Raw genomic sequence first — 27,601 nt, forward strand, 5'->3', positions numbered from 1 at the left:
TAACAAAGCAAGAAAAAAGGCTTAGAAAAGAGCCTGTCACTAAAATACTTGTTTCTAGGAGCACACAGTTGCAACATGTTTGGAGAGTAACCCAAGTCCAGAACAGCGTGGAACTCACCCATCTGCCACAGATCTCCCTTTGCCTTCTACTTGTATACATCATCTCTTATTACTGATTTTTTTCCAAGAAAGAATTTATCCTTTTTAAGACATGGGGGAGTTTTTCAGCTTTGTACATGTGTTTTGGCAAAGATCTTGGAACTGACCGTCTCCCAATAGGAAATCAATTGACAGAGGAATTATTAGTGACTGTGTACCAGATACATTTAAATCTTTCTTTTAAGTTTTGAATGTATTGTGGATATTCAGACTTGTGGAAATCTCAGCTCAGTGATCTGCTCGGAGATCTAACTGATTTCAGCAAACAGTAAAACAAGCTCTCCAATACTTTCCTATTAAGTTTTTAACTGAGCAAGCACCCATACATTTCTTAACATGAGTAACTAACTAGTTCACTTGTGAAGGAAAGATTTCTGAAGCCATGTGGTATAGTGCCATATAGTGACTTTACTGCTGTAGCAGTAAATCTGACTTCAGAAGTGATATTCCTTTCTTTATCTAAAACTTTCATTCTGCCTTTTGATCTTCTGTTTAAATCATTGATTTTGAAAAGCTGGAAGGCATTTTGTAACATCCTCTGTTATTTGCCAAACCTAGGTTATGCCTACCATGCAAAGTGTCTAAAATGCGTTGCCATTTCCACTAAGCCTTAGAAATGTCTGCCTTGAAATTAATTTTTAACCTTCAAGTGGCAAAAACTTCCTAGAGGGTTTGCTCATTTATTAACGCCCGCTGTGATGTAGGAGTTGCTGGTGCCTGAGGCATGGAAAGGCAATGCACTACTAATTATTACTAATTATTTGTCTTGTGCTGCATCATAAACAGTTATTAATTTGCCAGAGGAACTTATACCCATCTTCATTAATAACTTAAATGTGAACAACTTTATATAAAGTAACTTCAAAAAGAAAACATGTCAAATTATTTTCCCTTGAACTTTTCCAATCTAGCAATTAACCACACATTGCACTTATTAATGTACACAGAAACCTCTACATTTTACATGTGTGTAAGCTAGAGGAGGGGAGATGGGCAAACAATGAATTTCTGTAATTTTAACAATAGCCTTTTTCTACACAATCCATAGTCTGGGATGGACCTCAAACTTTCCCTTAATCTTTGATTTCTCTTCAGATGACAGCATGGTGGCTGTGTGTCCATGTACAACTGACCTCTGCTGCAGGGAAGGCAGCTTGTCAGATGTCTGTAATTGCTGACCAGTTTGCCCTCTGTTGTTCTCATAAAGCTATCTAGGGCTACAATAACCACCTTCTGAACTCACAGAATGAGTACATAAGAGTTTTGAAAATAATCTTAGCTCTGTGCTACTGCACTTTCACCTGATGACTAAGAATACGTAATCAGAAAATGCTACTAGCAGAATATATTGAGTTGGATAATATTATAGATTTCTGCTTAATGGGAAAATGTAAAATTAGTGGGGTATATTGAAATGACTGGATATTTTTCATTAAAAGGAGTTACAAATACATTATTGATTGTAACTATTTTGTTTTGAAAAGGGAATATAATCATATCTTCTTGGTGTATGAAAGACATTGACTGTTGCCACTAATTTTGCCTTGTAAAATAAGTGACAACAGAATTTGCATGCATTGAGGAAGAAATCCACAAAAATGGTGAGACCTTTTGCTGTGGAAGATTAGAGAAGAAAATGGTGAGATTGAGGTCAAAGAGGACAGAGCATCTCTTCTAGGGAAATTTGTTATTCCTTCAGAGACCTCCTTAACTGGGCTGCTCATAAATTTTTCTTGAGTTCCTGGAGGTCATTACTTGTAGGAACGCCTAGCCTATACTATCTAGGATTGCTTCTCTCCAAATTTCCTTACAACAGTTTATTCTGAGGAGAAATTTGGGAGTTTGTTAATATACTACCCTGGCCACTGAAGTTATTTCTGAACTCCTCTGTTAAAGTAGACATTTTAAAATAATAATTTTACTAAATCTCTCATTTTTATTGATGAGGATTTTTAAACAATTTTTCCTTGACACATACATTTCCATTCTTTATTTTTGTACTTTCAAAAGACTTAATCACCTCTGGCAAATGTGACAACAGATAAAATCTGTGATAAGAGATATCAAAATTGTGTCCCCACTGAACTTGGGTTTACAGGATTTTTTTAAAGAAATATCTCATGTAGTTATTACTAGAACACAAAATGCTATTAATCTGTAACAAAGCAGATTAAGGCTTAACAAGCTCTGGAAACCCATTTATGACATACATTAGGGTGCCTGGTATCACCATACAATGTGATGTCATGATATGTGTGTGATACCATGGCATCATGGCTATATGGATAGGACAGCATCTTAACAATAGCAGGATTTCATCAGGCCCTATGGAGAACCAGTCTCATCTGTCATTTCAGGAATATTAAATGACTCCAAGGCTCTCTTTGGTCAGGAATAATTTAAAGCAATCTGCTGAGTTTGCAGGAAATTTGCAAGTGACATGCAATTCAACGGAACCTAAACAAACCCTATGGCATTTATGTTAAAGCTAAGGCCAACACTCCAACACTTTTAAAAGCAAAAATCAGTTTCTGAAGTTCAGTTTGGGGTGTCTGATATTGAAAGGGCCTTGTTTTAATAAAGAGTTGCAATCTAAATGCAACTAACTCAAAACTTTTCAAATTGTGCATTTAAAACCACAGAGTTTTCCCCCACATGCTCCAACCTGCAGAAGCAGAAGATGTTGCTCTTTAAGGACTTCACAGGAGAGCAAAAGATGAATCTTTCCTGATTCAACACCAATTAAATTGAGTAACTGTTATTTCATTACTGTATCTGCACCAGCAATGGAGGCTTTTGCTCCTCCTCAGGATTCCTTGTCTCCTGGCCAGGCACAGTCTGGGAGCTGGAGGTGATGTGAACACTTTATGGCTTCCCAGTGGCCTGGGCATACCTCACTCTTCCCAGCACAGGCCCTAGACCTCAAATGACAGTGGCTGCAATTAATTTTTCCCACCAAAAGAAAACAAGAGATGAGGTTCCAGGGACGGGGTTCTGGTGGGTACCTCTTGGACCAGAGGGATGGACAACAGTATGTCCAGGACATCAGGTTTTACAGAATAAACCATGGTACCAAAAGGTGCGTGTTTTCCTCATGTTCGGGGCAGCAAACCTGTGTGGAATAAGGGAGTGGAAAGCTGGGTTATCTGCACTGGAGGTGGGTGGTATTTGGCAGGAACATGGACGATCCCCAACAGCTCTCTCCCCCAGGAGATGGATATGTCAGTGTGTGGAGAGAAGCAGGGCCAATGCTGGAAGTCAGGCCCTCCTGTCTGGTACCTGTCCCCACAAATGGTGTGAGAAAACAGGGGCAAAACAAAACCTCTGCCTTTGGGCAGTCTTGTCCTTATTTAACCATGACAGCATCTGTTCTGGAGTTTCCCTGTTCTTCCAGAAAGGGACAGGACCAAGCAGGAGCCTGGTGCCTTGACAGTTGGCCGGGGCTGATGGATGGCCCGGCTGCCGTGGGGGTGCTGGTGAGGCTGGCCTGGGGGATATCCTAGGCAGCTTAGAGGCGATGGCTGCCCTTTGTGGGGCTGCCGGCTGCTGCCGTGGGGATGGCGGTGGGGATGCTGCCGCGGCTGTGGTGGGGCTGACAGCTGCTGCCAAGCGATGGTGTCAGGATGCTGTGGGGTGGCGGTGGATGCTGCCGGGCTGTCACGGGGCTGGCGGTGATGCCGGAGTCGTGCTGACAGCCGGGAAGCTGGCGGCTCGGTTGCTCCCGGGGCGAGCCCTGCGCCACCGCGGGGGTGGCAGCGAGGGGAGCATCGCGGAGCCGAGCGGGCGCTCTTCAGGCCGGAGTTGCTGTGGGGCCGGGCGGGGACCCCGAGGCGGCCCCGCCGCCGCCACCTGCCCCGCGCCAGCCGCGGCCCCGCCCCGGTCCCACGGGCGGCGGCGGGGGTGTGTGTACCGGGGGCGCGCGGGCGGAGGAGGAGGAGGAGGAGGCGGGAGGAGGAAAGCGGCAGCAGCAGCTCTCGGGAGGAGCCTGTCCACCGTGAGACAGCATATTCAGCCGGCGGCGGCGGTCCTGCCGCAGGGGCGGGCGGCTCGGCACGGCTCGGCTCGGCTCGGCTCGGCAGGGCGCAGCTACTGGCAGCAGCCCTTCAGTCAGCGGGGCATCCCTCTGCTCCCCCGGCGGCGAGGGCTCGGTGAGGGCTGCAAGGCGCCGGAGCCGCTCCGCATCTCCCGCGCCGGCGGAGGTGAGGCACCCGCGGGGCGGCGGGGCCAGGACGCGGCGGGGCCGGACCGGAGGGGCGGTGGGGGCTGCCCTTGGGCCCGGCGTCGGCGGCGGAGGAGCGGGGCGGGAGTCGCTCCGCGGGATGCGCAGCGGCCGCGCAGCCTGGTGCGGCCGCCGGAGGCGCTCCCCGGGCAGGCGGCCCGGCCGGGAGAGCGGGCATCCCGGCTGGGCGAGCGGGCATCCCCGGCTGGGCTACCGGGCATCCCTGGCATCCCGGCTGGGTGAGCGAACATCTCGGCTGGGCGAGCGGGCATCCCCGGCTGGGCGAGCCGGCATTCCTGCCCGCGGGTGGGCTCTGGCAGCCTGGCGGCCCGTCGGCGGGAGGGCTGCGGTGAGCGAGCCTCGCCGGCCCCGGCACCTGCTCCGGTCCCTGGGGCGCCTCTCGGCCCCGGCTGCGAGTGGCGGCCGCAGGCTCCCAGCTGGTGCCTGAGCGCCGAACAGCTTAAAGCAAAAGGGAGTGGTAAAAGTTTTTCATCTATAATTCTTCACACAGCGTGAGCGGTAGAGGGTTTTCTGAAGTCCAGGATGACAGCAGACAGTAAATAGATCTTTCCCCCTTCTTAAGGTCATTCCCTAAAAGGGTGAGAGAAGGAGGGAGTCAGCCAGAGGCCTTTTTTTCACTGGTAGTCCAGTGAAATAGATTTTCAAAAAGATGTTATTGCAGTTACATCATCCCAGGAATCCCCCATGGTCAGCAGAGAACATAAGGCCCCAGATTTCCTAGACAAAGCCCCTTTTATGGACTAGAACAAAGTTTGTCTTTCTGTCAATATTGCCATTGACAGAAAGTACAGATTTGAGCTATAAATGCATATGACATAAGGATTCTTGGCAGATCAAGCAATCTAGCCTGCTGATATAGGGGGTATGAGATGGAAGGACCTGACATGAAGTTCGCACGTGACTTTGGCACCTGAAAATTTATCTTGACATACAGGGTTTTGTCAGTGCTTCGTTTCTGCATGAGGACTTTAAATAACATTGGGAACTGCACTAAATATCATGAAGCACAGGACTGCAAAACCTGTTTCAGAATGGAAGTCCCAGGTCCCAGGACTGCCTGTCCCTTGATAGATGGTGTTATCAGAGCAATCGGGGCATTTAATTTCTGGTACTACCAATGGGCTTTGTTGAAGTGCCTTGTTTGTTCTTGCCAAGTTAATGGGGAAAAGTTACATGTTTGCTATTCTGACTCTTTTAAGGTCTTTTTGTTGTTGCTGTTTTTATTTTCATTTGAGATGGCATCTCTAGTCACATTCTCCATATTTAGTGAGGGCAGATAAAATTCCTTTTATAATTTCTCTGCAGCATTTTTCTGCAAGAATGGGTTTCTTCAACACAAACCTTGGGGCTGCATCTGGGTCTTGTCCCCATGAGAGTGCTCACTGTGACACCAGTGCATCCTCTGCTTTGTTTTCTTTTCCCAAAATCATTAATTTATAGTTTGTAAAAATACAAAATTTGTTGTCCCTTCTGTACCTTCTCTGTGAACAGACTGTTTTGAAGTTTGGAACTTACCATCATCCTCCTTGTTGAGCAAGACTTCTGAGGGCCAGGTATGTGAAGATCCAAAAGGTTTAGAGTTAGATTGGCTAGATTCCTCTCAGCTCTAAGCACTTCTGCCTCTGTCTACCATAAAAATTCACTAACTGTAGTGCTGCTTTATCCACGGTTTAGGAGAGGAATCTTTAAAGGAGCAGCAATAAACCCCACCTTACACATGCAGCGATTACTGGAAGTTTGTACCCAGCAGATATTAAATTAAGAAGCTGACCTTCCAGCTCTTTCTATGGAAGGAAGGGCAGTGAGCTGCCCTCCTTTGTGATGCCTTTCAGTGGCTATTTTTTTCCATTATTGAAATGTGTTTGTTTTTCATTGTATTTTTCCAACTTCAGGTTTCTGGTTCCTGTTATGCCTCCCATAGATAAAAGCCTTTCTTTAGCAGCTGTCTTCAGGGTAGGTAGTCTGAACCATGCAACAAGAACTTACCTGCCTTATTTTCAAATAAATTAACACATTCAGTCCCTTGGTCTTCTTTTCTTTTGTAAGACAGGTTTCAAAAAGCATTCCTTGCTGCTCTCTGTTTTCCAGCATGCAGGAAGAGAGAGGGGGAATTCTAGATAGAGCTGGTTGCTCTATCTGGCAGGCTGTGTTGAAGGCAGCACCAAAGCAGGATATTGGACAATGATGTGAAATGGGCTGGAAGGGAAAAAGATAAGGGATTGAAATAGAAAAAACATATGGTATAGAAAGGCAGTATTGCTTTTGAAAGCTTTACTTACTCCTGCTGGTGAATCAGTTAATAATCTTTCTAAAAGCTGGTATCTTTCAGTTCCTTAAACTTAACTTCTTGCAGAGATTTTAAACATATTTGTGGCCACTCTCTAGGACTACTCAGGCTTGTTAACCTGGGCTATGCCTCAAGTGCCCTGTTGAGCTTCTTAGGCTTGGTTTGACCAGCAGCAAAAGTAGTAATTTGGAATCTTTCAGAGTTACCAACACCTAGTTCTGAAATGAGTTGCTGCTTGGAGTTGGTAGTGGGATGTTAACAGAATGATCCTCCTTGTAGTTTCCTGGGCTTTAATTTTTAGCGAAGTTGGAGGGAAGTAACACTGAATCCTCACGGAGGTGCACAGGGTAATTCACATCTGCAGAGACAAAGTCTCAGGCTTTCTGCGGCCATAGTCGGACATAATGACCTCTCAGTGCAATACTCATCTGATAATTCCCGATTTTATTTTAAAAACGTTAAATGAAACTAACCATAATGACTCTAGATGTAATCTGTGTTTAAAAATGACATTTTCCAGCCAAAATACTGATGGAATATGATGGCAAAATGCCCTTAGTACAGATGCAACTTGTGTTAGTAAAACTGTGCTTTTGCCAGTGCAGCTTTATTTCAGTTTGTCAGAATAACACAAGTCCTGCAGGTGAGTATACATTTCCATGCCCACATTTACATGTCCATATACATGTCCACATTTGGACATGTCCGTATGGGGGCTTGCATTTCAGGTGAGGGCTCGAATCAGCTGTTTGCAAGCAGGCAGAAATGGTAATGCAGGAATGATACTGCTTAACAAAAAGACCCTGACTCAGTCTCAATCTCAGATTGATGCAATATGTCCCTTTGCTACTTGATAATAATCCATCTAAAAGTGTGCTAGCTCTTTTTACTTAGAGATGACATTGGGAGCTGTTGTTCACTTGGCCATCTGCAAGCCTCAAAATACGACAGTATACATGAGCTTGCTCCCCCAATACTGTTCATTTTACGTGGCATCATCTTGCCAGCTTTTCTGGGAAGATGGCTACTTCCAGGCAGATGGCAGGAGCTGCAGGAAGCTGTGAAGCAGACTAATGTGTGAGCCACTAGATCTTACAGATACAGGACACCTCTGATAATCTGTGACAGGTGATGTACCAACTCCTTCTGAGCTTAAAACTATACCCCTTCTTTTTTTTACTGTGCATTTTCAGCACTTTTTGTTGTACCTTTTGAGGCAAAAGCATGCTGATGAGTATCTGGGAGTGCAGTGCAGCGTGGAGAAGGCACAGGGCATGGATGATGGTTTCTTGAAGCCTTTTGTGGGCAGCACACTGGAACTCCATGCTCAAGTTTAAGGACAGAGGTCTCAGCCCTATCACTGCTGACAGTAATGGGAGTTTCTCTCTGACTTCTCTGGTGGTGAGCAGAGCCTACAGAGTGATGGCAGAAGTCGGCTCCCCTCATTGTTTGAAAGCCATGATACTTCTCCAAACACTATTGAAGGAAATGAGAGCTTTGCATTGACTTAATAGAGTTTTTATGAGTCCCTGTCTAACTGCTGCATTGACCTGTGTGCAGATGTCTAACCTGTGTTACCTGATGAATAAGAGCTGCTTAGATGTCTCTTGTGATTCTTGGCTCCTAATTTTACAGTATAAGTACATATTTTATATTTCAGCCAGCTCCCATGCATGTGAATCAGCTGATCTGGAGACACAAGGTACATCAACCTGAGGAACAGGCCTCCTGGGAGCCCTTCTGGAGCAGTGCAGTTCTCCCCTGTGTGTTCCCCAGATGCTGGCTGACTGTCCCTGCTTGGCCCTAGAATAATTAATCAATAATTTGACTAAGGTAGAAGGCTCATTTATTGCCACTCAGCAGAAAACCAATACAGAAGGAATCTTTTAAGGACCTAACTTTTTGCTTGTGAAGTGGTATCTTTTCTTCAAATTTCCTTTCCCTCTTGCTATCATTCTTTGAGGCTTACCCTTTTCTCTTTTACTCAATACTTGTCTTCAAATCACATTCCCTTCTTACTGGCCTTCCCTGCCCCTCCCCTTTGTTTTCTCTCCCTAGCACAGAAATTATATTAGTTCCTTGGTCTTTCTCCCTCTAGCTGTGATATGGGACAAATAATTCCAAATCCTGTTCCTCAGTTATTAATTTTTCACTTCAGCCCAGCAGAAAGATGCAGTGTGTTTTGTGTTCAGACAATGGGGATTTATTGTAAGGCAAAGACATAAAACTGCCTAGTATGATTAAATATAAGTAAGTATAATAGAGGATCTATTTCTTATCTATTTATATCACTTTATATCAAGCTTTCCTTGATTCTAATATTTTCAGGCTGAATTTGAGAGAGAAAGCTATGCTATGTTAGTACTGAAACTATGCCGTGTGAGTATTGAAAGTTAATCATTGAGATCTTAGACCACATGCTGGGAAAATATGGATTTCTCTTGCCTTAAACTATTCACCCCTTCCATTTTGTACCCATTAAAACAGATCTTAGCTTTTAAAGGGCAGAGAGAGTTGTATTAAATCCTTACTATTCAAGGCATGCCCTTGTTTCGTGTTTTGCACATTAGGCCAGCACTGTTAGGATCAGAGTGGTTACCAGGTCACTTGGTAATTGGGGCAAAGACATTTCAAATGATTGCTATTATATATTTCCAGAAATTAAAATATGTAATAAAGCAGGGTTACAAGGGAAAAAAACCAACCAAACAAAAAACAACAGAACAACAAACCAACCCAGGCTGTCTCTAATGTTTTCTTATATTTGAACCTGTCTGTCCTGGTTCAAAGACTATTCCACTGACACTGAGCTTTTGAAAGAATTTCTTCTCAGATTCTCACAGCACAAAGTTGGGGGACTATGTAAACTCATGTGACTTATTTCATAATACATGTTTACCTTCTCTTTAAGTAATATAAAAGATTTGCTATTTTCATTAATCTCACTATTCAAAGTCATATGACATTGTTTCTTTAATCAGTTTATTTCTAGTTACATTTTAAGCAATTGCTGAACCAGAAGGTGGTTTGTATCATAATTCTGATTTATTTCATATCTTAGCTTGTCCCTAAATGAATTAATTCTTTGTCCTTTTTCACTCAAACTGCTCATAGAGCTTTGTCACACGCTTATAGCACTTTGTTACACACTATCAACTTCTGCCAGTCTTCATTGCCTAGGAACACAAATTACTTCTGCAAAAAACTGAGAAAAGATAGTTCAGGTTATATGTGCTGATGACTGTAAACTGTGTTGTGCATTAAACAATGAATGGCTTAAAAATCTATAACCTTTTGGAATGAAACAAGAAATGTGACCTAAATCATACCCCCTAGTGTGCAGTTAGCTATTCATGTACATAATCTGCTGCACTTGGCAAGCCTGTGAGTGTTGTATTCTTGCCTTTCACTATCTCCACAGTAGTAATAATAATACAAGAAAAATTGTGCTGATGGGATAGGAGGGTATTGTACTGGAGACAAAATAAAAAAAACAGTGATGCCATTCTCTCTTTGTACTGAAAGAGCCCGTGGGAAAACTGTCCCTTTATTTCTCACAATATTTTCTTTTTCACAGAAAGCTGAATAGAAAGAAAATGCAGGAAAGCCTAGTTTCTCAGCCTTTAAGGGCCTCTGAAAATATTTTAAAAACAACTTGTGCAAATTCAGTACTTTGTCTGATAATTATAAATTAAAAAGCCTTAAGATTTTTCCCATATGCTTAAAGCATAGAATTCAAAAGATGACAGTAAATTCTACTCTTTGTTAGGGGCTAAGATGGAAAAAATTCTGTGTTCCAGCCTTGCTACTGGTGCTGTCCACACCTTTTACAGCAGCCTTTATATACATAATACTTACTGGGTTTTATTGTTTACTTATCAGTGACTGCAAGGACAGGGAAATAAAAAACTTTAGACTTCCACATTGGCAAACATATCAGTCTTTTTGAACAAAATTATAATAAAATGTAGCAGTAATATTAGTTAATACTTGTGGGGATTTTGAAGTCTTTAAATGGAGATCATGCCTCCTCAGTCTTCATTCAGTAAAGTTTAATTGAATTTATTATTTTCCCAAGAAAGTTTCTGATCTCACTAAATCAAGCTATGAATTAGGAGTAAGTATAATGAAAGTTGGTTGCCTCCCATTTTCTATGCTATTTTTCTTGAGGTACTGTGTATGTGTGTATGTCTATAAGACTGCTGTGCTTTCTCATGTAATGTAATGTCCACTTTTGCTAAAGGATTAACTTTAACTATTACCCAATTACTCCTTGGTTCTCTCTGGTTCTCTCTTCTGATACTGCAATGATCTGTAGTTTAACAGTTTAACAGTTTGATGTGGTTGATAGCCAGAAATAGATAATTTCTAGTTGCCATGTGGACCTTCAGTGGTCCAGTATTTTGACAGTCACTAGTAAATGTTGATATACTTTTCAAAACTGTCTATAGCACCTTCCCTATTTGAAGAGAACTGATGGTCTCTAACTGATGTCTTGGTCTCAAATTCTGGAGCCAAGGTCCTGATGTAATGGGCCATGCACTAGGGCTTGCTTCTGGAGGTGTCCTACAGTGTGCTCCAGGGATGTGATTGCCCCGCAGTTTAGGACAGGGACTTGTTTGCTTTTACTCTCAGGAAGCCCACTTTGCAGAGCTTCAATCTTCTCAGTGGAAGCCAGAGCATTTGAGAGATATGTGTGGGGAGGGAGTGAAGATCTCATGGGCAGCCAGCATTGCCTCTGTAGGAGGCTGTGCCTGAGGTGCTGAGCATGTCCACATCTTAATGTGCCCAAATCTCAATGGGATGCATACTTGAATTCCCCAAACTGGAAGTTCTTATGTTGCCTGGAAAGCTCAGCTACATCTAAACTGACAAAATGGTATGGAAACAGAAAGTAAAATTGCTGTCCCCAAAATCATCTTGGCTCTCACCTGGCTCCTGAAGCACAGGAAATCTCTAAAAACTCACTTTTTTGCCTTTTATGCCCTTTTCTGATGTGTTCTTACCCTTGAGCCCCCAGACTCAACAGCCAATGTGTCCACACTGTTTCTCTGAGGCTGCTCCATCTAGTTCATCTCTAGTTCCTCCAGCCCATCTGCAGACTGTGTGCTCCATGCTGAGCTGCAGCTGACATGCTCCTGGTTTTAATGGGCTTCACCTAAACTAAAGGAGTCTCAGGTAATTTTTACTTTTGCTTAAAGGGGTATTTGCCTTCCTCTATGCTCTGACCAGCAACCTGTATGTCTTCTGCAGTAAGTACCATTCCAGTCTTTCCTGCTGAAGCTGCTTCACATAAGTCTAAAATATTAAAGTTTCTTTGAGTGCAACAGAGCATGTGGGAGAAATAGAAAGGACTCTTCATCACCTTGCTCGGGAAGAAGCAGGAGTCTTTGGCTCCAGATACTAAATACAGCATTGTATTATAAACTAAACAGTCACTGTGTATAATATAAACTAACCCTGAAACAAAGACTAGAACCCAGGGGCCTCTGTTAGGGATTAATGTTTGCTCTCTTGCATCTGCTTCTTCTGGTCCAATGAATCTTTGCAGGAAAGAAATTAACAGAAAATAGCTTCGATGATTAAGAATGCAATCTCCATTCCTCCAGTGCTTCTCACTCATTAGCCAACAGTCACCCTAGGAATGAGGGTTTCAGTCTTCTCAAGACAAAAAATGTCCAACCTCCCCCCAAACAAACCACAAACAAACAAAAAAACAACCCCCAAAACATGTTTCTCCTATTCAGGTGGAACACTTTAACCACAGAAAAGGTAAATGGAAGGCATAGATTTCTTGATTCTTAATCCTCTCTCATATTCACATTCTTTGCATTAGAAGAATGCAAATGTCCTTTACATTATGCTGTTAGGCATCTGCATTTATCACATTGCCTTGTTATCTGGACATACCTTTTTTCTCTCCTGTCCATCAACAGGGATATTTGGCTGATGCAGGCTCTGAGCATTCATCTTGCTTTGTTAGTACTGCCAGATAAGCCCTGGGAAGTACAGAGAGAATGATAGTGTTGCTTATTCTACTTTTTGAGAACTTTCTGTATATTTCTTACAGCCAGAGCTCTTCCCTGCTTTCTAAATCTTTAGCTGTCTTGACTTCAGAGCTGAAATCAATATGTGATATTTTTAACCTAGTTACATCCTTACAGACTCAGCAGCAAAGCGAAGCAAAGCATATTTTGTTAGAAGAAAGAAACGGTATCAGGGTAAGTCTCCCAGCAAAACCTGTGTGATGGCAGCATAGCTTGGTACATTCCCTGCAATGAATGTTCTTTGATGTCTCTCTGGCAGTTGTCATAACTGGGTTAAGAAGCAGACACTAGAGCATGCATTTTTCATGTTTGGGTAAATGGCTGTAAGTATCACTTTGCAGCCATGTACCACTAGGGTTATCTCAGGAGGAGGGTGGAAAAGTCAGAGGGGTCAGTTTTACCCCCCAGTGTGGAATGAAAGTACACGTTTTAATGGCTGAAATGTTTTCAGAATGGAGAAAATGAGTCTTTGGTCCATTTCAGGAGAGACTAGCAGACAACCTGAAGCAAAATTCGATGTTAGGTTTTAGAAAATCATTAAATTTACCCCTGGGAGGCATTTTGGTACTGTTATGATGAACAAGATATATTATATAGGTTTTGAAGAAGTGTTCATATCGATGATAGAAGGAGATATCATTGACATCTTATCATTGTATAAGAAATACATACAAAAGAAATTGAAATCAAAGACATGAAATACAAGGCTCTTATTTTTCTAGATAGGTGACCTGCAGCTTGTTCTCTCTCTCACATTATCCATCTCTAAAATCTTTCCCATTTACAGCTTGCATTTGGTTTTCTTTTAATGTCAGAAAACACCTTTAAATTATCCTGTGAGGTCACAGAATCATAGAATGGCTGAGGTTGAAAGGGACCTTTGAGATTTTCTAATTCAAAGGCCCCTTCAGTGGATAGAGGCACCTTTCACTCAGAGTTCCATCCAGCCTGGCATTTAAACACTTCCAGGGATGGTGCATCCACAGCTCCTCTGGGCAACCCGTTCCAGTGCCTCACCACCCTCACAGTAAAAGCTTTTTTCCTAATAGCCAATCTAAACCTGCTCTTTTTCAGTTTGAATCTCTTTCCCTTTGTCCTGTCACTTCCAGCTGTTATAAAAAGTTTCTCTTTCTTGTAGGCTCCTTTCAGATACTGGAAAACTGCAATTAGGTCACCCCAAAATCCACTCTTGTCCAGGCTGAACAAATCCAAATTTCTCAGCCTTTCCTCACAGGAGATCTCTCTAATCAACTTGGTGGCCTCATCTGGACTCACTTCAACAGGTCCATGTCCTTTCTTGTATCCAATTTACTGGGCCCAGAGCTGGATGCAGCCCTGCAGGTGAGGTCTCACTGAAGCACAGCAGAGGGGCAGAATCCCCTCCCTCACCCTGCTAGCCATGCTGCTTTTGGGGCAGCCCAGTTTGGTTTGGATTTCTGGGCTGTGAGTGCTCATGGCTGGGTCATGTCCAGTCCCGCATCCACCAGCACCCCTAAGCCCTTCTAGGAGGGTTGCTCTTATCTGTTCATCCTGCAGTTCCTCTCCGGAGCAAGCTGCAAAATTCACAGAAAATAAAACGGTGCAACGAGAGAGACCAGTTAATGTGTGGGGAATGTAGAGTCACAAGAACTGGAATTTTGTTATGTCAATTCCCAGCTGTATACAGAGCCACATATGGAATGCTGGGTATTATTGCACCCATACAGTAAAAGATAACAGAGACAGAAGCTGATAGAGAGGGCAGTGACCAAGAATGCTTAGGAATTCTCTGTTCTACAAGATCTAAATGTTGTCAAGCATGCTCGTGGTTGCTTTGTTAAAAACATCTGCTCTTTGTAACTGGGGCACAATTCCTCAGTCAGATACCCAGGAAGAACGAATCAGTATTGGCTGCTGCATCATTGAGGACCATCTCACAGAAGCACATCGGAGATCATTGTGCAGATATAACTGTGCTCATTAATACTTATTGAGAGAAAATCCAAGGCATTTGGAAGACCTTTTTAAAATTCAGTTTTCTTTGAGGTGATATATGCAGTTGGTTCTGTGGAATTAAATATATAGGGAGCATATTTGGTGCAAGATGTGCAGCAGTTTTGCTACAGGGACATGTTTGCATGAGTCCTTGAGTTCATTCTGCTCGTTGCTGGAATGTTGTGTGTTCTTGCTCATCTCCAGAGAGTTGTTGCCAGCAGCTTCTTCCCTTCAACACTGATGGCTCTTCCATGGCTCTAGGTTTCTTTGATGCCTTGTGAAGGCTGACCTACAGCAGAGCCTAGGTGGAATTAAAGAATTGAGTAGGTGTTTTTTAGGAGGCCGCAATAGATCCCCCTTGGGAAATACAAGGGCCCAGCCAGGGCTACACCCAAGATCAACCCAAAATGGTCACAAAATGGATGATGGGTCATGGGGTCTCACACTTCTATAAGTTCTGGTCCATTTGCATATTGGAGTTAATTGTATGATTATAGCTTTAGCTTATGAAGTCCCATCCTTCTTGTTTTTCTCTTCACTCGATTGTTGTTTATGCTTTTGGACCTGAGATTTGGATAATTTTTCCTTGGTCCCCAGCTAGAGAAGGAATTGTTTTGTCTACATACCCTGTGAAGAGAGCTTACCATCAAGCTTACCACCTTATGAAGGTCAGAACTACGCACTAAAGCAGCACAGAATCAAAAAAAGTGAAAGCTAAAACCTGAGGCATCATGTTGGAATTGAAAAGATCATGGTAAATTTAAGAGACATGAGAGTCTCAAAAAGGGGCATGAGAGAAAGGGATGATAAGAAGGTGTTGCTTCATTGACAGCTACTCCTGGTGTTGGAAGAATGGGCAGTAGTAGAGTTCTGCTCACATGCTGCTTTGTGGAGACCCTTCAATTCTGCTGAAACTGAGTTTTTGTAGTAGGGCTATTATGGGGGAACAAGAGTGAAAAGATTAAATGGTAATAGATTGTAAGTGATGTGCAACTGAGCAGTTGTGAGTACATATCTTATACCCTGTCAGCATCCAAATAAATAGGCTAGAGATGTGCTGACCTGTTGCATAGCAACCAGGAGGAAGCACAGAACCAAATCTCTGGATGCTTGTGATTTGTAAACCTTTACAGAACAAAGTACAAGACCTTTACCCATCTGCTCGAAGTGTTCAGAAGCTCAAGGATAAAAATGGTACATTCCCTGAAATGTAACACTTGACAACCATTTTTATTTATAGATAAAAACACAGATGCAGTGTAAAAAGCCTGACTATTTTGCCTCAAGGTTATGTAGAAAAACTACTTAGTCTCTCCAATTTTACTTAGCATTTTCCTGAATTCATCACACACAGGAGATTCCTTTAAATACTGCAAATGCTGACTTTTTGCAGCTGCAAATATTTGCTCATTGTTTTGATTTCATAAACATTGATATGCCCATTTAGCAAAATTATTTATGTTATTCGACTGAAGTCAAGTACAAATTCTGATGCATGATGAAAAGAGGCACTCATGTTTATTTAAAAATTGCTGTTGAGATGCTTCTAGCCCCTCTTGCCCATTTGAAGTGTGTTTCAAACATTATTTTCAAATGAATGCAATGCATTAGAATACATTTATAGTAGGGTAGCAACTCCCTCTGGTTTCTTGCAGAACAAAGCTGTTTATCTGCTTTGTACAGTTTCATACTTTGCATGCACACTTTACAGTTGTTGAAGTCATAGGTAGATCTCATGGGAATTTTTTTCTATTGTAAAAATATATAATATTTCTAACTGTAGGAAAGATATTAATTTGTACCAAGTAGAGATAACTACAGTACGTTATAGAAATGAATCATTTTTTTCCAGTGGAACACTTCCTATGTCAGAGTTTCAATAGTAATAGTACTCCCACACTATGAACCCATTCTTTAAAACCAAAACCTCTGAGTAATATATTTTATTGTGCAACATCCTTTGCATTTTACACAAATATGTTTTGTAGTTTTGGACTCAAGGAGCTGGCTATTTATGAAGGCATATGAATAATGCATGTACAACATCGCTAAATGATAGATGCTGCCTATTTATTTCAGAGGAGTTCATTAATGAATCAATTATTTATAATTATTTATATAGGATGACTAATGCCATATGTAACTGTATTTAATGAACCCCCTTGGTAATTGCAACAGAGATAATAACAAAAAGGACAACACAGGAAGTCACAAACCAGGAAAGACCTCAAGGCACATGAAGGGTTAAATTTCTACTCCTTTTGGAAAATTTCTACTCTAGTGCAGCCTACTGAATGAACAGCATGTAAAACTCCTGCAAACACCAAAAAACAGTAAAATCTGTAGGCTTTTTTATGTGCTACTAGATTTGGAAACTTAGGTTCCTTTTTAGAGGAGCGTGGCAAAAGCATGCAGGCAAAAAGCTATCCTAGCAAATACAAAGAACAGACTGGAAAAGAAGGGAGATCTTACATATTGTTTTCTTGTTCTACTTAAAAAGTGCACTGTTGTAATTGTATTTTTTTAAATTTGATATACATTGGACATTTTGGGCTTATTTTTTCCTGTATTTAGTCTATGTACACATCTTGCAACTCTTTGTACCTGTTTTTCTGGTTTTTATTACTCTAACTTATTGGTACTGAAATTCAAGTAAAACTTATTAGATACCTGTAACTGTTACTGCTGTTAAGAAAATAAAATACATAAGAAAAATATCTGCTCAAATATTGTGCTATTGATCATTGATAAAGACCTTGTAGCTTACAAAGCTGTAGTAAAACTGGCTTGAATCTCTAAAAGTACTTGCATGGCTTTTAGTGCAGTCGAGGATGGATTGCTGTTGTTTGCACATTTACATTCTTACTGCTACCAAAAATGAATGGTTGTGAGATGTTACTACATGTGGGATGAGCTTGGTGGAGTAGTTTGGTATATGTTGTGTACAGCAGAAAAGTTTGTGCAAACACCATTATTATTTTAAGATTAATGTAAATTGTCTTTCAAATATCTTGTTTCATACAATGACAAGCTAAAAGGAACTTCTGGGAGCATTGTAAGGACAGGATTCTTCTCACCCTGTCTGAGGCATTTACAATGGAGATTTCTAGAACTTAACGTAGATCACCCGGGGCTCTTTGTCATCATTAAAGAGGAATTGATGACTTTGGGGCATGTTTGATCTTAGCTGATTTTAAATATTTGCTTTAGGAAAAGTGGAATCACATCCTGGGATACATTTGCTTTAGGAAAAGTGGAATCACATCCTGGGATATGCAGATTCTTTTGATTTTACCTGTACTGATGGTGGGGATAGCTCTGCATGTACGCAATGGGCATCCAGGATGCTGTGAGCTGAGCCAGAAGATGGTGAAGTCCCAGAAAGCAGTCCCTGGCAGCCAGAGCTGCACCTGCACAGGCCTGGGGAGCTGCCATCACGCTGGGTCTGGTGTGTAAGTGGAATTAACTGTGTTTCCAAGCCTAAGAGGCATGTTTAATCCTCATGAGGAAAACTGACATCTTGAAATGAAGCACTCCGTTTCATTAAAAGGCATGCCATGAGGAGCCAACTATCTCAAAGGAAGGAGAATTTTCTCTAAATATTCAGGCAGGTGCTCTCTGTGCAAGGTCCTGATAACAAGAACCTGTCCTGCTAGCATGTGTGGTAAGCTCTTCGGCAGTGGGAGGACTCTCTCCTTTTAAAATCATGACAATAAACTCAGCCAAACAAGTAAAAATTGATCTAAGATCCAAGAATATGCATCTCCCTTGAACAGGGGAGCCCCAGGCTGTTGCCCTGCTATGATAATTATTTCTACACTTACTCAACATTCAGTGTGTTTATTCCTCTGTGTTCCTTCTCCCACACAGGGGATTTAATTGCTTCAGTGCAAAATGTGCTCCTTAGGGATTCCTCTGACCAGTGCATTCTCCCAGGGTGGAGATTAGATTGTGCATAAGCCTTGGGCTGTCATTCTGCACCAAAAAGAATGTTAAAAGTAAATCTCTTTTACTGTTTGCCCTTATCTCTCTTGGTGTGGGCTGCCTTTTGGCACTCAGAATGGCACTTGCTAGAAATTTGCTCCCAGGAATGAACAGTGTTAACTCCATGGTTCATGCCAAGCAGAGTGATAAGTACATTTTCCTGCTTGCTTGTTACCAGCTTGCTGGCATCTAAGAAAGGTGGTTACATACCCTTGTTTACACACCCTTGGTGTTCAATTTGTGCTAAAATTGTAAATAGCCAGTCTGCAGGTTGGTAAGCTGTCTGGTGGGCTCAGGCATGAATATAATATATTCAGAATGAAAGTCTATAACTGAGCTGTGGCAACATTCTTTGAAGGAAATTTAATACATCCTCTTTGTTGTATGTAAGATCTATTTTGTTAAAAATAGAGCAAAGTTATAATAGGATTTGATCACCCTGACTGGAGCATTGTAAAAGAGGGGCCAGGCACTAAACCATTGATGCTCAAATCAGGGGAAAAGCTAGTTAGCTTCCCTGGCATTAAGGGAATGAATTTTTAGAAAGCCATTCATTGATATCTGACAAACAGCTTGAAAGGGATGCCAAACCCTCAGGGTTTCTGTCAGGAGCCTTAAAATGCATTTGCATATTTTTTGCACGGAAACAGGAGCTCTCTCTCTGTTGCCAAACTGCAGAACTAAAAGGATGCAAAAACTCTATCTAATCCAAAGGGCTCTGAGGGGTAACTTCATAATCAGAATTCAAATGTGTGCAACAGATTAGGAAAATGACTTCAAATGGGATTTCAGCCATATCTAAAAGAGGCACGGAAATCCTGAACAGATTGGTAGGCAAAACATTACCTGCACTGCTGTTAAAATGCTTGGCTTTTTTCTCTGGGCATTTCTCATGTAAAAAATAGCTCACTGATGCCATCTGTTTACACAGATTAATGTTGTTTAAGGTGCTACTGCTTACTTTTCCTGATAGCAAATGTAATTTTTCTTCTGACAGTTTTGATTTCTCCAGGTGATAGGCATACCATTATGGATGAGAGTGACAGAGGAATAAAGAAGTGGTGATCCTCCACATGCAGCCAGCGTATCCAGTGGTCCCACTGGATACCACTGGTTGGTTGTCTTTCCATTAGCATTTGTCCTTCCTATACCATTTGCTGGCAGCTGTTGTGGATGGAACCAGAGTCCCCTGGCCTTGAAAGGGTGCCTTGCCAGCATGGGCAGCTCTGCTGAAGTGCAGAATCTGTGTCAGTGTGAGCTGGAGCTTGAGCTGCTCTTATGCCTGTCCTTTTCATTAAATGGTTTCCTTGTCTGATTCCAAATGTGATTCTGTTCTTTCCTTTATGGGAAATGCTTGCAAAGACAACCAAGCATCTGGGGCCAAGACTGTGCTTAATGTGCAGGTGGTGTTTTGTTGGCAATATCCTCCATGTCACAGGCTAACTATCAGGCTTTTATCATTTTGAGGAGGAAGCTGATGTGTGCAGTGAAATTCATGATGGGTGAAAATGCCATGTAATTTTTAGCAGATAATTTTACTCTCTGGTCATCCACCCATCCAGGCTGTAATATGAGTAGAGTTCTCATTATGCTAACAGAGTTGACATTCAAATTTCCCATACATCAAGTGAACAATAGACTTCCATTGTGTGTACATGGCACTGCCATTGATCTGATTGATCTGGAGTTGCAGCAGAGGATATGATCAGTGATGTGTGAACAGGAAAAGCACAGTTCACTCTCTCCATGAATGCCTATATTAGTCAGAACTGTCCTTGAAACAAAGTCCTAATAAGAAAATCAGTATTGATACAGTTAGATTACAGTTCATAAGATTATGATGTTAGAAAATCAATAAATAATCCGTGACTTAATTTGTGGATTTGTGCAACACTGGTGAGGTTTTACAACTGTAGAAAAAGATTGGTATATTTTCTTTAAAGATCTGACTCTATATCTGTATAGAATGACTTTTTATTTCCTTACCCTTCATTTTCAAGGCTCATGTACATCAGTATAGGCTGATGTACAGAGATTTAAAAGACAAAGAGTATTTGTGGCTTCACATCCCTATTCTAAAGAAAAGTGGTTTTAAATGGTGGAAGAGGTCTTTCAGTATTTCAGAAGAAATGTTTTTGCCAAGTTTGTGTGGTTGGCATCAAATCAGGAGTGTTAGGCATGTCTCCTGCCTCTTGGAAAGATGAGCTGAACACGAGACTGTTGGCAGAGCAATGTGCTTCTTCATTAAAGAGAAACATTGATTTGCTGGGGTTTTGAGCCTTGTCTGCAGATTCTTGGGGGAATGGCCCAGCTTTCCCTGGAAAGGGTGGAGGAGATTCCTGGGCAGGATAGCTCAGAGCTTGGTGAGAGTGCTCTGTGGAGGGCTGCATGTGAGCAGGACACAGAGACTGAGCTGATGGTCTGTGTGGGACTGTTGGTGGGACGGGGCATCCTGCTTGGCAGCTGTGCAAAGCACCTGCATAAGCAAAACCTCTCCTGTTTCCATTTTTGCAAGTGAAATTATTACTTGTCTAAGAAGTACGGGGCTGTTTGGGGCAGCTCTGATTCTGGTACTTGGAATCAATTCGTGGATCTGAGTTCTACACTCTGGTAGAGCTGCTGAGGACCATGGAAATCAAAAGATTTTAGCTTCACTTTGAAAGCATTATTTTGAGCAGCAATAGGCTTGCTTCACTAAGGTAATTTTGTAGTAAAGGCAGTCTGAAAATATATTCCACATTTGGTGATATTCAGGTCTAGTTTCTTGAAACGAAAATTGTGAAGAAAATATTCCACTTCCTACAATGTCAATATAGTCCAAGGACCAGTGTTTATATAGAAATATATCTGTTGCAATTTTAGAAGCCCTCATTTTGATATAATTAACTATCCTTTTTTTTCAGTAAATAGGATAATCATTCAATTTTCACCTTGATTTCCATATTTTTGTTTCCAGCAGAGTCAAAATGTCAGACAAAAGTGATTTAAAAGCTGAACTTGAGCGCAAAAAACAACGTTTGGCTCAGATAAGAGAAGAAAAGAAACGGAAGGAGGAAGAAAGGAAGAAAAAAGAGGTAAATCTGTAAAGCCACCTTTTAGATAGCTTATGCTTGCACAAGGGGCTTGCTGAGGTTTTGACATCTCAGTATTGTATGCCCCAAGATATCTGTCATGTGGAATGAGATACTCAAACCCACGTCAGACTAACGTGAAAATCAAAAAGCTTATTTTTAGTCAAGAATGTTGGGGTGAGGGAATTGCTTTTAAAACCACGGCACTGTCAAATGACAACAGTTTAGACAACATGATGTGCATGTGTATGGAGTAAGAAAAATTGATTTGCCACAATGCTTTTTCCTGGACTCTCCTTCAATGGAAAGGGAGTGGAGAGTGGGCAAAGACAGAAAGAGGACTCACATTTTTTCAAGCCATTACAATCTAAATATGTATTTTAGTACTCTGAAGACTAGTTTGATTACTAGCTAAGGTAACAGGTTTACAATTATTATTCTCCAGTAAAGTAAAACATAATTGCAATTGCATTTTCATCTTCTGGCATGGGTGCATCTTTCAGTTCTGTTAAAGTTTGATTGACATATTAGTTTATTTGTCCTTGACAATATGCATTAGGTTTATCATTAGGGGATTTGTACTTCTTTTTATTCAGTCACTTAGTGGAATAGAGGTGAGAATTGACAGGGAGAGGATATTCATTTTCATGCAAAGTCAGAGAAGCATTAAGTGATTATGCTTCCTTTCCTTCAAATGTCAACACTTACTATAGTTTAAAGCACCTGTTATCCTTTACTAATAACTGGTTTCCTTTTAAACTGACACTTTAATATTGTACATGAATTTCATGGAATTACCGTGGAAATGTGATGTGATCCAAGAAATCAGCATTCCAGTTTTGGCTGTCTTTTTAATCTTTTTTTCATTTGAGCCACATTTGTGCAGTTACAGCGCATGCCCCGGTGAGGCTCCTGGACTCACTGGGGAAGTCCTCCATAAGCAGATCTTTAAATGGTAATGATTTCAGGGTTCATTAATAAAGAACAAGAGAGACAGGGGCCAAGCTAATGGCTCGAGGGAGCTCTTAGGTCCTTTCTCTTTGTCCCCTGACTCTGACTTTATGCCTCATGGAGAACTTGTGGTGGTTGAAACTTTCCATTGGCCCCGAGAGCCACGTCTGCAGATAATTATGCTGCCATGCATAATTGTGTAAATGGGTTGTGCTCTGGTGCCAGGTGGTGCAGGAGTGAAGGCTGACACTCACAAAGGTGCTTGGCCATTCACACTGGTGCTGGGGAGCTGTCTACGAACCTACAAGCTGTGAGATAGTTTGTAGGAAGAGCTGAGCACAGGAATATGCCTGCACCTTGATTATAAAATCAATGTTTCCTGTCTCTGAACTGGAGAACATGAGCATTCTGAATTTCCAGGTTTTCTGTTGCGCCTGCACCAAGATCAACACCAGTCTGAGGAGCTGTACAAGTCCTCTTTTCCAACACTGGTTTCAGCAGAAAGGGCAACCTCATTGTGGGATTCTGGCAAATGCAGGTGCTCCTCCTGTTTTTAGATTCCCACAGATCAGCATGGGAGAAGGCTAATGTGTGGAAGCTCCAAGGAGGTAGAGATAGCTAGGCAGAGAGGGAAGGGTCTCGTGGACATTTAGTGGGCCAAGGGCTGCCAAAGTTCTGGTTTAGAGATTCCAGTTCTTTCCTTTGCACCTCTTGGATATTGAAGCTAATGAGTCTCTATTTCTTTTCCCAGCAAGTGCTTGGGAGCAAATATAGGACCTTAAGCTACATCACTGAAATGCAATGAAATTTTTTTCTTGATTCTGAAGTAAGTAGGAAAGGGCCAGTTTTATTCAGGGTAATGATACTTGTTTTATGGTCAGCTTTTATGTTAGTTGAATAAGTTGCACCTACTGAGTGAAAGGCAGAAAACTTCCATTGTTGTCCTGTAAAAATTCCTGCATATATCCTTGCAAAAAAACAGTTTTACCATCCATTTAGGGAAAAATACTGTTGCTGATATATACAGTATAAACTATCTAAGTTATAAATTACCTGAAAGTATCAAAATGAATTTCAAATTGTACCTAAGCGGTAGTGCATACAATCATTTCCACACATTTAATTGCTAGAGCTGGTTATATAAGAAATAAACTTTTCTGTTTTCTTCTGGTTTAACTCAGGCTGATCTACAGCAGAAGAAGGAGCCAGCTCAGGAGGATTCTGACCTAGACCGTAAAAGAAGAGAGACAGAAGCTTTGTTACAGAGCATTGGCATATCCCCAGAACCACCTCTAGGTATTTAAGAGAAGCACACTGAAAAGCATTCAGCTCTGCCACAACTAATGCTTTCTTTCTACTAAAGCATGCTTGGCTTTTTTGATTTTTGGCTGTATTAGTGAAGTGAACTCTTCTGTTTGAATGCCTGCCATACCATTCACGTATACAAACTCATGGCATTTTGAGTACTTGTCATTGCCAAAAACATCTGTTTCATTTCTTCAAGAATTTTTTATGAACATAATGCAGGTTGGTTTTGCATACCAGCAGTGATTTCTTTTCTGATGGACTGTTTTTTCTTCTCACTCAAAAATATAAGTGCTAACTTCATTAGCCCCAAGTTTTGTTTCAAAAATTCAAATTAAGCATTTGTAAGGAAGGAGGAACATAGTTATGTGGGAACTCCCACTGTGTTTCTTCTAAAATTAAGAAAAGCTGGAGAAGCAAAATTAAAAAAACAAATCACAAATAGACAAACATCAACAGACACTATTGTAGATTTTTTCTCTGGTTTCGTCTGCTTGACATCTTTTTTGGTTTTTATGTTTTAGTTCTAGAACCTGAAGGCTTCAGTTTAAAAACACATAGAGTACCTGAGTATGGACTGCCTTGATTAAGATCTGCCTCATTTATTGAATGATCCTAAAGTGAGACATTTCCTTCCATTTCCCCTCTTTTCTTCCCCTTCCCCTTCCCCTTCCCCTTCCCCTTCCCCTTCCCCTTCCCCTTCCCCTTCCCCTTCCCCTTCCCCTTCCCCTTCCCCTTCCCCTTCCCCTCTCCCTCAAATTTGGGATCACTCCCACTGTTTTAGCTGAAACCTTGGCCTCCCTGAAGCTATCAAGCCTTTTCATTAAGCTCATTGTGACAGAATCTAGGATTTTGCGCCTGGTTATTCTTGCCAGTAATATATAGGAGAAGCTTCAAATTTGATGAAATGTTGAAGTTTTGGTTTAGGAAAGCCCCTTATACAGATGCCTGGGTGCATATGCAATAGATAGTGACATTCTGAATTGGAATTTGAATTAATTACTTCCATCAACCAACATTCATTGAGAAAAGTTACTTTTTTTATAAGTTATGGTAGAGTGACTAAAGCTTTTAGACCCTACTTTTCAGAAGAATTTTCTGACAAGTAATGGTTAGGCTATTTTTATGTATAATAAAATATATTTTTAAAATTATATCATGATACAAAAGTAAGGTCCAAGATAAAATCAGATATAGCATTAAAAATACTCATTTTTATGTAAGAATGAATATATATGTCCTTATGAATTTATTAACCAAACACATATATTCATATTTGCAAGTTCTCAGTTTTTATGATAGGTATTTTTTTATGTTTGATACTTTCAAAGTAACACATAAATTCACATGAAAGATGATTCCTTTTAGTTAAAAATAGTGTTTTGTTCTCTTTTGTTCCCTTTGCATACACTCACAATTAATACAGAAAGGAGGATTTAATTCCACCTTCCCATGATGCCAGGCCTCACTGTGAATATGGAATATGTAAACAACCAGACATACCTGTAACCTGCCAAAGGGCTGTCACAAAGATGAATTCACTTTTCATGCTGCAGTCATTTCTGTGACAGTCTCTAGGGAGAATCTGCATTAAATGCTTGACCATATGGAAAATCCGAATCTCTTGACAGGTCTGTCATTATACATTGTAAGGCATAACAAAGTATTTTAAAGTTTTACTCTGTTAAATCTATAAAAAGAAATGCACATGATTTGAACCAAATGGAAACATTGCTTTTGCATCAAAAAAACCTCTCTTTTTGTGTTTTATTCGATGTGGCTGCTTTGAAGAATACTTGCTTTAAATCTTGACTGGAGCCATCTCTTAATTTTTAATATTTTTGAGAAACCATTTTAAAAGAAATCAGGATATTTTTACTCTTTTATTTATTATTTCTTTGCTGAAGAGCTTTAACTCAGGCTGACCTTGAGCTATGAACTTCCTTTCCTGTTTCAGGAAACAAAACTGCCTTTGCATGAAATATGCTTCAAAAGCCCTGGCAAGGCGAAGAGAAAATCATTTCAAGAGCTTGGGCAAATAGTGTCTAAACCAAGGGAAACTTTTCCTTGAGTGTTGAAATCATGTCCCATCCAAAATGGAAATTTTGTATGACCCACATTACTTAAGAAAACAATCACCAAGTAAACTGTGTCTTCTCAGCACATTTGGGAAATGATTTTAACTTAGCTGATTTCCTTATTTAGCTTTTATTTTTGATGTCATTTCCACACTGCAGCCTTAGAGCATATCTAATGGACACTGGCTTTTGATTTAAATTCAGAATTTGAAAAGTATGCTTGTTCTGTTGCCTATGTGACTTTACCAGAAGAGTTCACTTAGATTTTGACAAGACAAGCCCCTGATACCTCTTCATATCTTTAAAATCTTTTGCAAGTCAACTTCAAACCAGACTCAAGCAAACAAGTGCTATTTTATTTCCACAGGTATCTTCTCCATTGATTAGCTGTAGATTCCCATTGGGCTTTCAGTCCTGTCTAGATACATGTCAGTTTTAACACTTCCAGAAGACTTAAAATTCACTTGACTCTCTTCCTTTTCTTTTTCTTTCCTTCCTTATTTGCTTTCACCATTTCAAACTCTCCTACTCATCCATCCACTATCATTTTGGTCCATTGGTTTTGATTTGTCTGACACTGCTCTTCATCAGTGCAGTCGCTGCATGTGTTAACATGGGATACCTGTTATTTTCATTATTTAGTCCCAACCCCTATGTCTCCCTCTTCGAAATCAGTGAGCACACCCAGTGATGCAGGCAGCCAGGACTCAGGGGATCTGGGACCCATAGGAAGGTAAGACACAGAGTTAACAGACTTGAATAAATGTGAGGTTTTTTTTCACTTTGCTCTTACTTGCCCGTTTTTTCCTTTTCTGCTGTAAATAAGAACATGCTGTATTGAATGTGTACGTTTGTTTCTGCATTGTCCACTGGGTGCTACCATCCAGCAAGAGTGGTCTTAAATGTGAGGCAAATAAATGCATGCAACAAACGGATCTTTAACTCTGAGCCCCAAACCTTCTAGTGGAAGCAAGAGCTGAATTTACACCTCTGAAATGGCCTACAGGAAGCTCTCATGCTGTTTGGAAATACACTAAACAAAAGAGAGATGTGCCCCAGGACAGAACCTGTTACTCATGCTGAGTTCTCTCTGTTCTCTCTGTTCACATAAGCAGTCCCCTTGGCATTCCTCCTCATGTAACACCAGGTTGCCTCAGGTTGCTGTGGCTGCTCCTTGCAGTGTGTGCCACTGACAGTGGCAGAGAAGAGCTTGGACAGGAGCAGGCTGAAACATCCCAGGACCCACTGGCAATTCTGCCTTGGAAATTCTGGATATTGGAGAGTTTAATGCAGAATGGAAGGGAAGCAGCTCTGTTCTTGTTGGCAAGTGGAATGTGTGTGAGGGATGGAAACAAGAGTAATCTTATTTTTGTTTCCATCGGGGAAATAAAAAATGAAGTGGCAATCCCAAAAGAATTCCTTCTCTGGAACAGAAAAGAAAGGAGAATGTGAGGATGCTGCTGGTAAAGAAGGGTATGTTCAAGTAAAAAGAGGTGCAAGCAGCT

The 27,601-nt window shown here is 41.2% G+C and overlaps 1 protein-coding gene across 7 annotated transcripts in view; it reads left to right on the forward strand.

The window, feature by feature from the left end:
• The first annotated feature begins 4,217 nt into the window (after positions 1–4,217).
• The window catches only part of DYNC1I1 (dynein cytoplasmic 1 intermediate chain 1), a 187,061-nt gene continuing 163,677 nt past the window's right edge, over positions 4,218–27,601 (forward strand). For 2 of the 7 annotated variants that reach the window (XM_005480226.4, XM_026795232.2), the window contains exons 1-4: positions 4,218–4,358; positions 21,648–21,765; positions 23,895–24,009; positions 26,688–26,829. In XM_005480226.4, coding sequence (XP_005480283.1) covers positions 21,658–21,765; positions 23,895–24,009; positions 26,688–26,829 — 365 coding nt within the window. In that variant the 5' untranslated portion in view covers positions 4,218–4,358; positions 21,648–21,657. The remainder of the gene's footprint in view (positions 4,359–21,647; positions 21,766–23,894; positions 24,010–26,687; positions 26,830–27,601) is intronic. The other 5 variants (XM_005480229.4, XM_026795234.2, XM_026795233.2 and 2 more) reach the window with 3 other exon arrangements.

Source organism: Zonotrichia albicollis, chromosome 1 (genome assembly GCF_047830755.1).
Source record: "Zonotrichia albicollis isolate bZonAlb1 chromosome 1, bZonAlb1.hap1, whole genome shotgun sequence".
In the NCBI taxonomy this organism is placed as follows: Eukaryota; Metazoa; Chordata; class Aves; order Passeriformes; family Passerellidae; genus Zonotrichia; species Zonotrichia albicollis.